The sequence below is a fragment of the Oryctolagus cuniculus genome, chromosome 1 (genome assembly GCF_051225735.1).
Source record: "Oryctolagus cuniculus isolate XC-2025 breed Fujian yellow rabbit chromosome 1, ASM5122573v1, whole genome shotgun sequence".
NCBI classification, from domain to species: Eukaryota; Metazoa; Chordata; class Mammalia; order Lagomorpha; family Leporidae; genus Oryctolagus; species Oryctolagus cuniculus.
Genome location: NC_142867.1, coordinates 56,306,411 through 56,321,965, shown reverse-complemented (window position 1 = coordinate 56,321,965; position 15,555 = coordinate 56,306,411). Strand labels below are relative to the sequence as shown.

General features: G+C 39.7%; 1 protein-coding gene across 10 annotated transcripts in view; it reads right to left on the bottom strand.

The window, feature by feature from the left end:
* Positions 1 to 15,555, bottom strand: part of SBF2 (SET binding factor 2) — a 517,136-nt gene that overhangs the window by 94,322 nt on the left and 407,259 nt on the right. For all 10 annotated transcript variants that reach the window (XR_016231409.1, XR_016231408.1, XM_089328918.1 and 7 more), the window contains 2 exons: positions 7,868 to 8,038; positions 3,689 to 3,951 (listed from right to left, as the gene is read on the bottom strand). Coding sequence is in view for 8 of the 10 variants with exons in the window: in XM_089328918.1 (XP_089185044.1) it covers positions 3,689 to 3,951; positions 7,868 to 8,038 (434 nt within the window). In the remaining 2 variants the exon portion in view is untranslated. The remainder of the gene's footprint in view (positions 1 to 3,688; positions 3,952 to 7,867; positions 8,039 to 15,555) is intronic.

The window sequence follows — 15,555 nt, the reverse complement described above, 5'->3', positions numbered from 1 at the left end:
GGTTCACTCCCTGAATATCCCAGTGGGGCCATGGCCATGTTGAAGCCAGAATTCAATCCAGGTCTCCTACATGGGTGGCAGGAACCCAAGTATTAGAGCCACCACCTGCTGCCTCCCAGGGTGCACAGTAGCGGGAAGGTAGAATTGGGAGTAGAGCTGGAAACCAGGGATACGAAAAGTCTTAAGCAGAGTCTAAACTGCTGTGCCAAATGCCTGCCCTGTGACAACTTTAAAAGAAAATGAAATTATGGTTACTGGTGGTCATAATGGAGATCAACTTAAATGGCAATGCGAAATAAAGTTGGGGGTGACTAAGGAACAACTTAAAAAAATCAAGCTAGTGAGTCCAGAATCAAGCAGAGTCCTCTGGGATTATGAGCAGTAAAGGAATATGTAAGTGTTGTTTCAGGAAGGTTCTTTTGGTAGTAGGGCAGATAATTACAGAAAGAGGAATAAAAAAATGAGACAACTGAAGCAACCAAGAGAGTATTATTGTAATTATGCCTTGAAATGATAAGGGTCTAGGCTATGTTGTTCACATAAAATAAAGGATGAACTAGAAACTACAAAGGAACAAACAAGAAATCTATGCTCTTGAAAATGTTTGTAAAATAACCTGTTAAAGTGAAATGAACACTATGAGAAACGGTGACTTGATCAGCCCTCACCCTGACTATTGATGAACAACTTAATATGTTATCCCTCTTAGTATTTTTTTTTTGCTTGTTCTACTTAATACTTTTGGTTGAATACTATAATCAATACACAATTCTTAAGTGCTGAAACTTAACTGAAAAGTGATCACTGTTAAATATAAGAGTGGGAATAAGAGAGGGAAGAGATGTGCAATTCGGGACATGCTCAAGCTGACTTACCTCAAACGGTAGAGTTAGAAACATACCAGGGAATTCCAATTCAATCCCATCAAGGTGGCATGTGCCAATGCCATCTCACTAGTCCCAGTGATTAATTTCTGTTCACAATTGATCATAATGATAGGACTAAGAACCAAAGGGATCACAGAAACAAGAATAGTGTCTGCAAATACTAGCTGATAGAATAAAAAAGGGAGAGAACGATCCAACATGGGAAGTGAGATACACAGCAGACCCATAAAATGGCAGATGTCCTAAACAGCACTCTGGCCTCAGAATCAGCCCTTAAGGCATGCAGATCCGGCTGAAAAGCCCATGAGAGTATTTCAGGCATGGAAAGCCAAGATACTCTGGGGGGAAAAAAAAAACCTAAATGAAAGATCTCCACGAGTGAGATCCCAGTGGAAAGAACGGGTCATCAAAGAAGGAAGTACCTTTCTCTGAAGGGAGGAGAGAACTTCCACTTTGACCATGGCCTTGTCTAAATATGATCAGAGTCGGTGAACTCAGGGGGCTTCCATAGCCTTGGCAGCTCATGACAAGAGCCTAGGGTGATTACTGATGCCATAAACAAGAGTGTCAATTTGTTAAGTCAACAACAGGAGTCACTGTGCACTTACTCCTCATGTAGGATCTTTGTCCTTAGTGTGCTGTACATTGAGATTTAATGCTATAACTAGTACTCAAACAGTATTTTTCACTTTATGTTTCTGTGTGGGAGCAAACTGTTGAAATCTTTACTTAATGTATGCTAAACTGATCTTCTGTATAGAAAGAGAATCGAAAATGAATCTTGATGTGAATGGAAGGGGAGAGGGAGCGGGAAAGGGGAGGGTTGCGGGTGGGAGGGACGTTATGGGGGGGAAGCCATTGTAACCCATAAGCTGTACTTTGGAAATTTATATTCATTAAATAAAAGTTAAAAAAAAAAGTTAATTCCAAGTTGTCTTGGTTTGAAGGCCAGAAACTCTTGAGACGTTCTTGACAAAAATAAAGTTCCTCGGGGATAGGGAGACTGAGAGGTTAGGACTAGGGGTTTAGGCATATGAATGAGTTTTCCAAGAGTATGAAGAGGTTTGGCAGAGAGACTGGGAAAGGGAAGAAAAGGGAAGCTTCCACAGATGCAGCTGCTCAGCTGCCACATCCATTACTGTCTTCTGATATTAGTCATCAGAAAGCTCATCCTAAAAAAACAAAGCAACTCAATGCAAAGGAGAACATCCACCATCGCTGATGGGTCACTGTACACATTATGTGCAACAAGAACTAGAACTAGAACTACCAGGATGTTGTGGATCATTCATTCATTCATTTAATCATCTGTTCAAGCAAATACTTATCGAGTACTTACTATATGCAAAGAGTTTGAGCATACAGTAATGAACAAAACAAAGGAAACAGACAACAAACAAATACATGACAATAAATCAAGTGTAGGAAATGCTGAGAAAGAAAAATAAAGCAAGGTAGGAGATGGTGATAGGGAAGTCAGGAAGGCCTCCGTGGGTGGGTGACATTGCAATAGAGATCTAAATGAAGTCAGAGTGATTTTTGTGACTATTTTAGTAGGTCTTCTAGATTGAGAGAACAGTAAGTTTGAAGATTAGCAGGAACAGGGAGACCAGTCTGGTTGACACAAGAGTGATAGGAATAGGCTGGTACTGTGGCACAGTGGGTTAAACTGCCACTTGCATCTGGCATCCCATATGGGCACTGATTCACTGGCTGCTCCACTCCCAAACCAGCTACCTGCTCATATGCCTGGGAAAGCAGTGGGATATGGTCCAAGTCCTTGGGCTCTTGCACCCACATGGGAGACCAGGAAGAAGCTCCTGGCTGCTGGCTTCAACCTGGCCCTGCCCTGGTCATTGTAGCGATTTAGGGAGTGAACCAATGGGAAGGAAGATCTTTCTTTCTCCCTCTCTTTCTAACTCTGCCTTTCAAATAAATCTTCAAAAAAATGAGAAAAAAAAAAAGAGTAATAGGAAATAAGGTCAGTGCAGTAGCAAGAGGACAGGTCCTGTCAGGCTTTACATACCATGTTAAAAAGACTTTGGGGAGCAAGCGCTGTGGCGCAGTGGGTAAAGCTGCCATCTGCAGTGCTGGCATCCCATATGGGCACCGGTTCAAGTCCCAGCTGCTCCACTTCGGATACAGCTCTCTGCTGTGGCCTGGGAAAGCAGTAGAAGATGGCCCAAGTCCTTGGGCCCCTGCACCCATGTGGAAAACCTGGAGGAAGCTCTAGGCTCCTGGCTTCAAATAGGCCCAGCTCTGGCCTTTGCAACCAACTGGGGAGTGAACCAGCAGATGGAAGACCCCCCCCCCCCCTTTCTCTCTCTGCTTCTCCTTCTCTCTCTGTTTAACTCTGACTTTCCAATAAATAAATAAATTTTAAAAAAAAAAGACTTCGGGTTTTATTTTTAGTGATATGGGAAGTTACTGGAGGGTAGAGGGGAAGGCATAATGAGGACACGATTACAGGCAAATGCCATCGATAAGCTGAGGAAAAGGGGCTGAGACATAATCACTTAAACAAGAAGGAGCTTACTAGTGATTTCTTGGAGCACTTTTTGTAAAGAAATCGATGAGATGGATTCGTAGAAGGTGATAACATTCTGAAAACTAGGTCATGAAAGGGAAATGTGGAAGGTAGTTGAGACTAGTGGGATAAAAGAAGTCTGAGGATGGGGAAAAATAGTTAATTTTTGAAGTATGTACAGAAATATCTGCCCCAAACGCTTTCTATATTCTCTGCTTAGCCAAGACTGACTCTAAAAAGAACGGGAGGGTCACGTGAGCTCACACTGCAGTACCTATTTGTGACAATGCTGTTGCTTCCGCTCTCCCAGTCGCCTGGCGCAGATGTTCTGAGGAGCTTGTTTTTACTTGTGTCCAGTGGAACCAGCAGATTAACCATGAGGTTTGCAAAGTGGATGGCCTGACTGAAGACAGTGCTTTCCTCATGTTGTACCAGCTCTTGCTGAGTTAATTTGCTCAGAGTAGGCCAAAGACGTAGCTGCTCAGCTGCGAGGTCCATTGCTGTCTTCTCCTGATACTCGTCATCAGGAAGCTTATCCTAAAAAACAAAGCAACTCAGTTCAAAGCAGACCATCCATCATCACTTCATGTGGGCTTCAAAAAACAAGGAATGTGTTTTAATAATTAAACACTTGTATCAGCAAAAATGAAAACATAAACAAAACATAACAACCACAAAACAAAACCTAGTCATTTCCCCCCAGATTCAAAGGCCTTCAGTGGAACCACATGATATACTCAAGGAAGCAGCCGGAAAGCACAGATAGATGGTTATGTGTTTCTCACTGCTAACGTCTTGCTGCACTTATTTTATTTTTTTTGACAGGCAGAGTGGAAAGTGAGAGAGAGACAGAAAGAAAGGTCTTTCTTTGCCGTTGGTTCACCCTCCAATGGCCGCCGCGGCCGGCGCACCGCACTGATCCGATGGCAGCAGCCAGGTACTTATCCTGGTCTCCCATGGGGTGCAGGGCCCAAGTACTTGGGCCATCCTTCACTGCACTCCCAGGCCACAGCAGAGAGCTGTCCTGGAAGAGGGGCAACTGGGACAGAATCCAGCGCCCCGACTGGGACTAGAACCCGGTGTGCTGGCGCCGCAAGGCGGAGGATTAGCCTATTGAGCCGCGGCGCCGGCGCTGCACTTATTTTACCTCAATGGCTCCATCTCTTTCAAGCTACTGGTTACGGCAGCATTTGCTAATATTCTGTTTTATTCTTGCTCTTTGAGCAAATGAGATGGAATGACCAAGGTCAGAAAAAATATAGCCAAACTTCCTTATAAATGTGGGAATCAAACATCATCATACACATGAGAATATAAATAACTGGGCTTTTTTTTTTTTTTTTTGACAGGCAGAGTGGACAGTGAGAGAGAGAGAGAGAGAGAGAGAGAAAGGTCTTCCTTTACCATTGGTTCACCCTCCAATGGCCACTGCAGCTGGCGCACTGATCTGAAGCCAGGAGCCAGGTATTTCCGCTGGTCTCCCATGCAGGTGCAGGGCCCAAGCACTTGGGCCATCCTCCACTGCACTCCCTGGCCACAGCAGAGAGCTGGCCTGGAAGAGGGGCAACCGGGACAGAATCCAGTGCCCTGACTGGGGACTAGAACCCGGGGTGCCGGCGCCGCAGGTGGAGGATTAGCCTATTGAGCTGCGGCGCCGGCCTGGGCTTTTTTTAAAAAAACTTTTATTATTTTTTTTGAAAGTCAGAGTTACAGAGACAGAGAGAGATCTTTCATCTGCTGGTTCACTCCCCAGATGACCACAATGGCCAGGGCTGGGTCATCTTCTGTTGCTTTTCCCAGGCCATTGGTAGCGAGTTGAAGTGGACCTGGAGCAGGCAGGACACAAACTGGTACCCATATGAGATTCTGGCATTGCAGGCGGTGGCTTTACCCACCGTGCTGCAGTGCTGGCCCCTGGGCTTTTTAATAGGAGTTAAATAATAATAGTAACCCACATCTTGCACAGCACTTCAGATCTTGGAGGAGCAGGCATTAGTATTTAACCTAGAGCTCAGAGATGGACTTCTTTAGAAGGGAGGATACATAAATATTGACAGGTGCACACTCTGAGTGCTTGAGATATATAAATGTTAGCATTACAGCCACTTAGAAAATACCAACAACCCAATTATTTCTGTAGCATGATCACAATCTAACAATCTTTACATCTGCTACAAGTTACCCCTTAATTAAAAACATTTGGTGTTCTGAAAAAAATGTGAATTTCAAATTTAATTAAGCAAATAAGCCACATTTATTTGTATAACTGGATTATCACATTGGTGTCAGAGTAATTTGTTATTAAAGTTTCTGTTCCTATAATATTCAAAATAGACAAATAGAATGTCTTAAATCACATGAGGCAAAAACATCTTTGAATACTATTGGGTAGTTTCTGTTGGACTCTTAGGTTCATTTATTTTCTGAGGCCAGTTTAAAAGGGAGTATGTCAGAAAGGATCAGCAGCGATGTACTTGCCTAGCATGCAGAATTAAAAATGACCCTGAAGTGCATCAATACTGACATCTAATTCATGAGTATGGTAACTTCCAACACTTATTCAATGTGCCAGGAATCTTCAATGTGTTTTATGTGTATTAGCTGATAAAACCTTTAATTTTTGCCTCTACAAATAACAAAAGTTTCATTAAATCATATCTACATCGGTGAATTCTTTCTGGAGGAGTTGAACATGTACATACAATATGCCTTCATTTCTATAGTGCCCTCAAATGAGCACCATACCCCTTTACCTCTTCTCACAGGTCCTCAGGCTGATGTATGTTTATACTCGAGCCTTCTCTTTGAACTTCCTCTGGTTTGGAGGTTCGATTATTTCTTGTTTCCTGTTGTTTGCAACTTTTGGTTTCTCCCTATTCATTGGTTTCTTTGTTTTAGTTTGCAAATGCAGTCAAGTGCAAAAAACCCAAAACATTTTCCTTGACCTTTTCAAAAACGGCTTTATACTTTTTTTATGCTGCTTTCTTGTCATCTCTTTTTACCCTTCAGTTTCTGACAATCTTGGTCCATAATTCTCTTTCTTACACCTACTTACTCCTAAGACCTGTGAAATGTCATCTCCACCTCTGCACAGCACACTCTTGGAAACCAGTTTTCTTCAACGTCACCAATGGCCTTCCCTCAGACCCCATCCTCCTGACATCTCTCAAGACTTCCCAATTAGCTGGCCCTCTTTCCCTTCCAAAACTTCCACTTGTTCTCCTTTCTTGTTCACCTCCCACCCACTCCTATATACAGGTTTACCTTACTTTTAAGGTTCTGCACCCAGATCTTTTCTTTCTACTGTCTCCCATTGGCCATCCTGCTCCCTCTGGTGGCTTTGATTATACCAGAGACAGATAACTTCCTAATAGTAAACTCTCAGACATTAAAATTTTTAAGTATTCCTGGCTATTCACGTAGAGGTAACTTGCTTTGCCCAAGATCAGATAGCTAGTAAATAACATTTTACAATTTCAGAATATTTGAAAGTACTCTTTCAAATTAAAAAGCTTTCTTGATTTTAACGATTTGAATTTTCTTAAGATTTTATGTTGACAAAATATAGAGCAACACTCAGAATATTCCTAAAAGATGACCTGGATTTATTGCTGGAATTTTTTTAACAGAACTACTGAATTTTGCATTTATTTTAGAGTCAATTAACTTTAATTTGATTTTTCTTAGAGGAAGTCATTTGCCTGAATCTCTTACTTAAATATTTTAGGTTTGTTCTTTCCAACCTGGGCCGATTCATCCCTCCTTAGGCAACCTGGTGGTCCTCCGCTCCTGGGAGGTCACCATATTGATGCCAAACTTAGCGTGGACACCTGATCGGCATAGCGCACGACAGCCCAGAACTCCTGGACTCAAGCGATCTCCAGCCTCAGCCTCCCAAGTAGCTGGACTACAGGCGCGCACCACAGTACCTGGCTAGGTTTGTTCTTTCTTTAAATGCCTTCAACAGCTGGAGCTGGGGCTGGGAACTCAATCCAGGTCTCCTTCATGGATGTCAGGAACCCAATCATTTGAACCATTACCACTTTCTCACAGGGTCTGCATTAGCAGGAAGTTGGAATCAGGAGCCAGAGCCAGGTTAAACCCAGACACTCCAATATGGAATGTGGGAGTTTTAACCAGCATCTTAACTAACACCTGTCTCAGTTTACTCTATGTTCTCAACTTTCTACAACTGTTTCCAGGGAATTCTTATTTACTGAAATATAATAATTCTAGAGGTCAAGAATTGCATTAGGAAGTTATTGTGGAAAAGTGCAATGTCAGAAATCAACAGAATAAAGATGTTTGGCATAGGGCTACCTAAAGTAAACCCTAAGTACATGGAAGTAGCTAGATTTCCATTTGCCCTGGGAATATCTACATAAGCTAAGCATTCCTTGAAGCCAGAATCCAATCCTCAATCCACGTCAGTATTCTCCTTCCTTTCTCTTACCTTTTGCTTCAGATGTGGAGCATGATTGTCTTCCTTGGCTGAGAGATACAGGGAGCGAACTTGTTCTTGTACTGCACTGTAAAAAGTTGTCTCCCAAAACTGCTGATTTGTCCAAATGGGGTGGTCCTGTACGCAAGTGTAAGCAAACTGGCTGACTCCAGGAGCAAGTTTCTGTGAGAACATATAACATTCATTATCACAGGGCGGGCAGAATGAAGCAGTCCAGAAGGTCACAGGGGCCACAGTTAACCACAGATGTGATCAAAGGATTTCTCTAGAGAGTATCTTACAGTAGCATAGGCTTAGCAATCAGCAACTTACTCATTTTTAACTGGCGACCCTGGGTTTGCTATAAAACCCTTTAGGGACTTGCTAATCCTTTAGGTTCTCACAAATCCTTTAGGATCACTTTATCAATATGGGCATTTTAGCAACAGCTAAAACTCAAAGTTATATAATATGGCTTAGAAAATACATGAAAACTACCTAGAATTGTACTGTGTGTTAGTAGGCAGTACAGAGTTGGGAGACAATATTGAAACTAGAACATACAAAAAAATCCATCACAACCTAAACATAAAACTCCATTTTTAACATGTCTTCTAATAATTTAACATGTTTTTTACTTGGTTTTAAGGTTTTTGTTTTTTAATTTTTTAAAGCAACTAACTGAAATGTTGAGTGAATCTATGAAGGCATATTATGAATTAAGGATTCAGGAAGAATTTCTCATTACTGTTCACTCTAGCCCTTTACTTCCCTACAATAGCTGCTGCCTGGCTTACATATTCCCTAGACGACCATCCTGGGCTTCATGGCCATTTTCTGGTAACCAAATGTGGGCATGAGAAAGTAACCACAAACCAAAACTTCCTTTCCAGTACTTCTTGCTGGGATTTGGAGTAAGAACAAACTTCAGGGATGATTAACAGAAGGAATGAAAACTAATTGTGGGCACTTCATATACATTTATATATCTAAGTTCATAAAAATCTTGAGGGATACACATTTTCTCTAGTTTAAGGAAGCAAAAACCGAATTTCAGGAATATTTATGTGACTGTACAAGGCCATACAATGATATTTCAAAACGTTTGTGGAAATATGGAATTAAAAGATAAATTTATTTTGGTGTAAAAATGTGAAATCCATGCATCATGTTTTGTAACACATACCATCATGTTTTGTAACACACATTTTCCACTGAAGTTTTGGAAGACACTTTTTATAATTAATTACATATGTGGTGGAACTGAATTTCAAGCCCAAAGCCCCTGTTCTTTTCATTATACTAAATGGTTTTCTAAAAGTAACTGAAAGCAAATCATAAAACATATTAAAGGCTAATTAGTGCTGCTGTCTTCCTTCACCCAACTATCCCACTTTACGATTATGTTTCTCAAAGTAATATTCTACTTTAAAACCTCAGACAAAACTTTACATAGCATTATATTTTCTCATTTTACAGATACTTCCACAGTGTCAAATGCCAATTAATGATCTGAGCCGTCTTTCCACAGCTGCTGCTTTCACCTCTAAAGGTTAAGGATGCTTAAAAAAATTTGTACTCTATTATTTCTTAGCAGGTAATATTTTCAATAGACAGACAACTGTTTGGGGTCAATCTTATTCTTTGGAATTGATTTAATCTGTTTTCTGTGAGTAGAACTGAATTTCTGATAAGATTTATTTTGAAGCAATAAGCTGAATTCTTTTCTGAAATGCTGGATTCTGAAGATTGCTATCAGGGCTACATATATAACAATATGCATTTATACAGCAAAAGTTAGTTCATTTTTTAGAGACATAGAACAGAAACATAATGTAAATCACATTATAAACACAAAACAGGTAAAAGACACTACAGATGTGTAAGATAAACATAACAGATGCATAAAGCAAAGATTATATGTTCAATACATGCTGATTTACTTTGTAGTCTAGAACATTCTTTTTTTAAAGATTAATTATTTATTTGACAGAGTTACAGGACGAGAAGGAGAAACAGAGACAGCCAGCCTCCATCTGCCAGCTCACTACCCAGATAGCCACAACAGCCATAGTTGGGCCAAGCCAAAGCCAGGAGCCAGGAGCTTCCTCCAGGTCTCCAACGTGGGTGCAGGGGCCCAAACACTTGGGTCATCCTCTGCTGCCTTTCCCAGGCTATTAGCAGAGAGCTGGATCGGAAGTGGAACAGCCATGATCCAAACCAGTGCCCATATGGGATGCCAGCATTGTAGGCAGCAGCTTTACCTGCTATGTTAACAATGCTGGCCCAAATCCAGAACATTCTAAACCTAAAGCTGGAATAGGCACCATGCATACTGTGAAATGTGGAGCTGTGTAGTGAGAAGCAGGGTAGCTGTGATTTTGCCTTAAGAGTCTCTGTGTACTGCACTCCATGCGTCAGTCCCTTTTATCATGGGATTGTGTACTGATGCTGAGGTGACTGGTTCTATCAGGTCTTCATGCTGCTTGTCTGCTTAAGATGCAGACACTACCTAGCTACAGAAAATCACAGGCAAAATGTGTGATTCTGCGGGTGTGTAAGCAGAAGCCACACACACTGTGAACCACATGATTCTTTTCACATTCTACATGAAGATATTTAGGAAGTAGATCACACATTTTCATCCCCTTCACATTTTAGTCCTTCACTCTAAGGTCTAACAATTATTTCAGTTATCAGCTTACAGACCGGTTTGCAAAGAGAATTCTCAACTGCCATTCCCATTACTATAGTCAGAGGTAGTACCACTTCTTACAAACTAGCACAATGGAATGAACAGCAGCTCTAAAACTTGGTGATTATATTAATACAGAGAAACTGGGAACAAATTCCTATCAATTTTTAAGTACTTTTAAGATAATCAACGCACCAAAAAATCTATTAGTTACAAATCTCTTATTAAAACTTGACAGAATGTGAGGGTGTGACGAAGTCTGGTCTTTCTGCTTCAGCACTGTCCTCGCTGATGATGCATGTTCACTTTCTGTGGCACACATCAGTTGAGATTATCTTCCTGCTGATTCACAAACTAAAATGAACATGCAAAAACATTTCAAACTTTTCAACAAAATAGGGAGTTTATGTCTTTCTTCAAAACATAAAAATGGGGAAGACAGAATGACAATGGCCCAAATGGTCAAAATCCACAGCTTGTTTACTTGGGGAGATTTACAGCAGCGTGCAAGGACTATCAGATAAACACTTCTGGTGGCAAGGCAGTCACATATAGTCATGGCTATCTGATAAATAAAATAAACATCATTAATTTAGAAATATTTAAAATATCCTGTTTCCAAATACGAAATGTGCTGTTCTTTGTGGTTTCATGCCATGTCTGCTCACCTGCAAGGAAGGGACACTCTACCTGTCATGAATAGGATGGGGAGGGCCACTGCATTATGGGCAGGTGAGTTCTCAAGACCAGCAGAGGGCAGTAGCACCTTATTCTGCTGGACTCCACCATTGCAAAAATGGAGTTGTGCAGTCTAGTTGAACTGGAGAGTGGGTGCTAAGGTGAATACTGTTTGTTTTCACTGCACATTTGAGAGATTCTATAAAAATAGATTTGCTCCAGGTAATCTAACAAGATGGGGAAAATTAAGTTTTCCACTATATATTATTTTTGTAAGATATAAAAAGTTAAGAAACTGCAAGACGGTAATACAATTATGTAGAGGAAGACATATTGAGACTTTTTAGGACTTCAGGTTCTGTATAACCTGTGACAGGGGCAGTAGTTTTTGTAAAAAGAAAAGAAACACCTGTGATTAAAAGCTATCTCCTGATTCTTATCACTTGTTTGGTTTAAACAGAAAACATTTTTCCAGGTGGTTTCTCAAAACAGGTTTGTATGCCAGCTTCATGGCTTTTATTTTGAAACAAGATGAGATCCAGTTTGCACTGAGGGTGTGAGGAAAGTGGTGGCAGAAATGCTGCTGTCAAATGACATCTCTCTTTCTTTCCCTTCACTTCTGGCAACAACATTTATATTTCATAATAACTCATGATTCTGTCCTAAAGAAATAAATATTTTGCCTGAAATTTTATGAGATGTTTAAGAATGTGTTGACTTCCTTCCTTATCTAGAAAAAATAGTCCTGAAGGTACTAGATTAAGCAATGCCATTCATTTTGACAAAGCTTTCAAAGGAAACCCAGCATGGGACAGGATATGGAGAACAAACTCATGGGGCACACCAACCGCAGGGCAGATTCAAATCTAAATAAATAAACACAAATCATCTCAGAAATGAGATTGTCAAGGCAAAAATTAAGATATCAGTATTAAGGGCCTGACTTGGGCCTGTCTGGCTAGACAGATTTACTGACCAGGCCTGAGGCTCCAATCAAGAAGCTCAGAGGCAAACCAGGTTTCAAGAAAGCTAGCTGGCAGAACACATCCCATAAACATGTATGATCTTAAAGAATAATAGAGGATGTAGAGATTCACTGTCTCAACTGCTGGGGACTTCCTATCCAGTTCCTGTCTGTGGAATACAAGTGATCCTGACTGCACTATTCAGGGATGGTGTTAGCAAGTGCTTTTATGATTCTACTCTGGCCTGACCAAGTCCAGATGTTAACTCACTTTAAGAATTAATTTTTGAGTATTTTTTGGGAATTTTGGAAAGACTCAGTTTTGAGATACAAAAGGAAGATAAGCCATAGAAAAATGTATCTTCAAAACCTGGCTTTATCAAATCATAAGCATATTTACTTTTTGCCTTTTTTAAAAAGCAACGGAATATAACATCACACTTAGCTGAAGGCTACTATGTATAGCTCCTGATCCCATTTCTCTCCAATCCTAGAGGTGACAATTATCCTGAACTAGGTATTTATCATTCCCACTTATGTTTTTCTGTGTGTGTGTGTGTGTGTGTGTGTGTATATATATATATATGTGCTTACATAAAGAATATATAAAATTATATTGGTTTTATTTTATCCCTTATTGATATCTTTCATGTATATGACTCAAATTTCATCTATTTATGTAATATCTAAGTAAACTATGTAATTAATTGGGACAAAACACAACTGGCCTTTGTAAACTTAGTAGGGTCAAAAGAGAGTGAAGTATAAACAATGAATATTTAGGATACTATATTCATTAGTCACTAGATTGGTGAGTAACCCACTTAATTAAAACAGAGATGACTATGAACATCTACTACAGTTTTTTTCCCCCCATTTTACTTATGTGATACTCAGACACTGAACAGTGAAAATATCCTCAGATTCAGAATGGTCTAAATCTCTACTGGGTTGCCCAAAAGATCTAGGCATGTAAGTTCTGCATGAGAGGTTAATTCAGTCATTAGCACTGCCCAATATTCACCTGATGTGCCAGGTTCTGTAAACGTCAGTAGCCAGAATGACAGGACTAAATTTCATTTTTACATCACTTATCCTTCAAATTATTCTGTCTGAGGTTGCTTAAGGATGAGTCAATTTCTTTCTTTGTAAAAAGAAACCAGTAAAAATCAAATACAACTTTGTTGTCAAGTCCTTTGCTTGTGTTTGGCATTCTTAAAAATCTAAGAAATGATCCAAATGCTCGTTAACCTCTGTGACACAATATTTGTATCATTCATTGTATCATATTTTATTATCAAACTTGGTTTTTCAAACATTATGTGGATACATTTATTAGGTAGTAATAATTATAACCAACTTGTACTAAGTCCCCACTATGAATACCTAACAACTGACTGAATCCTCGCAAGCAATCTTACGAGGTAAGTACTAGTATTTACCCATGTTTTAGGGTAAGGAAACAGGAACAAAGAGGTACTTTGAAGTGACTGCCCAAGGAAACATGGTTAGGAAAAAAAATGACCTAGATGAAAGATCTCTGTGAGTGAGATCCCGGGTGAAAGAAGGGGCCATCAAAGAAGGAGGTACCTTTCTCTGAAGGGAGGACAGAATTTCCACTTTGATTATGGCCCTGTCCAAATAAGGTTGGAGTTTTATAAACAATGACTTGTTTTTGTTTCTCTAGCATTCACATTGGGTTACTAAATTTTTTATTACAATATGTCTATGAATTTTTAAACATATTTAAATTATTCTTAAGCCTAAGTTAAGAAACAAGCCAGAAAAACCTATCCTTAACTATTTACTGGAAATTTGTGTTTTTCATTAACTCATTGCCACATACCAAGGGGTCCTTGTCTACAAAGTGGCTATAATCTACATGGGGAGATAAGAACTCCATATGTGATGACCGTGATAAATCCATTGATTGTAACAGTACTATCAACTAGAAGGGTAAACATCCTGATTTGGAGAATGGAATCAACAAAAAGGCTTGTAGATACGTAACAAGGTATTCTCTCTGAAGTGTTTAAGTGTAAAATGAACAGTGGAAGAAAGGCACTGTTATAATCTGGTGCAGGAAATGAAAGAATTCGGTGAGTCACAGCTCTCACTTTATGTACTTGAAAATAGACGTGAAACTTAATAAAAATGTTTATTATATCATTATCTTTAATAGCTAGCCCTCACCAGTCAGAGACTGGGAAAAACTATTTGCAAATCATTTATCTGTTACACTACCTATATCCAGAACATGTAAAGAACTCTCAAAACTTAACAATAAAATAGCCCAGTATAAAAAGATGGGGAAAATATCTGAATAGGCACTTCACCAGAGATAATATATGGGTAAGAAACAAGCACATGCAAATATACTGAATATTATTAGTCATTAGAGAAATTCAGTGAAAATCACAAAAACATACTACTTGGTATCTATTAGAATAGTTAAAATTAAAAACACTGACATGGGATGTGGAAGAACTCTAATAGACACGCTAGTGAAAGGAATATAAAATAGTAGCACTTAAGAAAGCCTGGCCATTTCTTAAAGGTACATGTTTATCTGCCATATGATTTAGTCATTTTATCTCTAGGATTTACCCAAGAAAAACATGAAATATAAAGCCATTCATAGCTTGTACATAACTGTTCATAGTAGCTTTATTTGTAATAGTCAAAATTTGGAAACAAACAATTTCCACCAACAGGTTAATGAGTAGTTGGAAGAACTGTGATATATAATGCAATACTACTGAGCAGTAAAAAGGGATGAACTATTGATACATGCAACAGCTTGGATCAATTTAAAAATCATGCTGAGTGAAGTCTGAAAAAGAAGACTATGATACTGTATAGTTATTTATATAAAACTACAGAAAATGCAAAGTACTTTACAGGGATAGAAAGCAGATCAGTGGTTTCCTGAAGGTTGGGTGTAGAAGTGAAGGCTGGAGACAGGTGAGTTGGAGAACATACAATGAGGTATGGGTGAACCTTTGGGGACGATGAATATGTTTACTGTATTGATTGTGGTGATGTTTCCATGGCCATATGCCTAACTCACACTATTTTACAGTGTATGGTATGGCAACTGTAGCTTAATATGGCTACTAAAAAAACCCAGCAAATGCAATACAGGTTTTACTTTTTAAGATTTATTTATTTGAAAGGCAGACTGCACAGAGAGGGAAAGAGGTGAGGAGGAGGGGAAAGGGAGAGGGAGAGGGAGGGAGGCAGGTGGGGAGAGAGCAAGAAAGCTAAATCTTCTGTCCACTGGTGCACTTCCCAGATGGCTGCAACAGCTAGGCTGGACCAGGTTGAATTCAGGAATTCCATCCTGGTCTCTCTCAGGGGTGG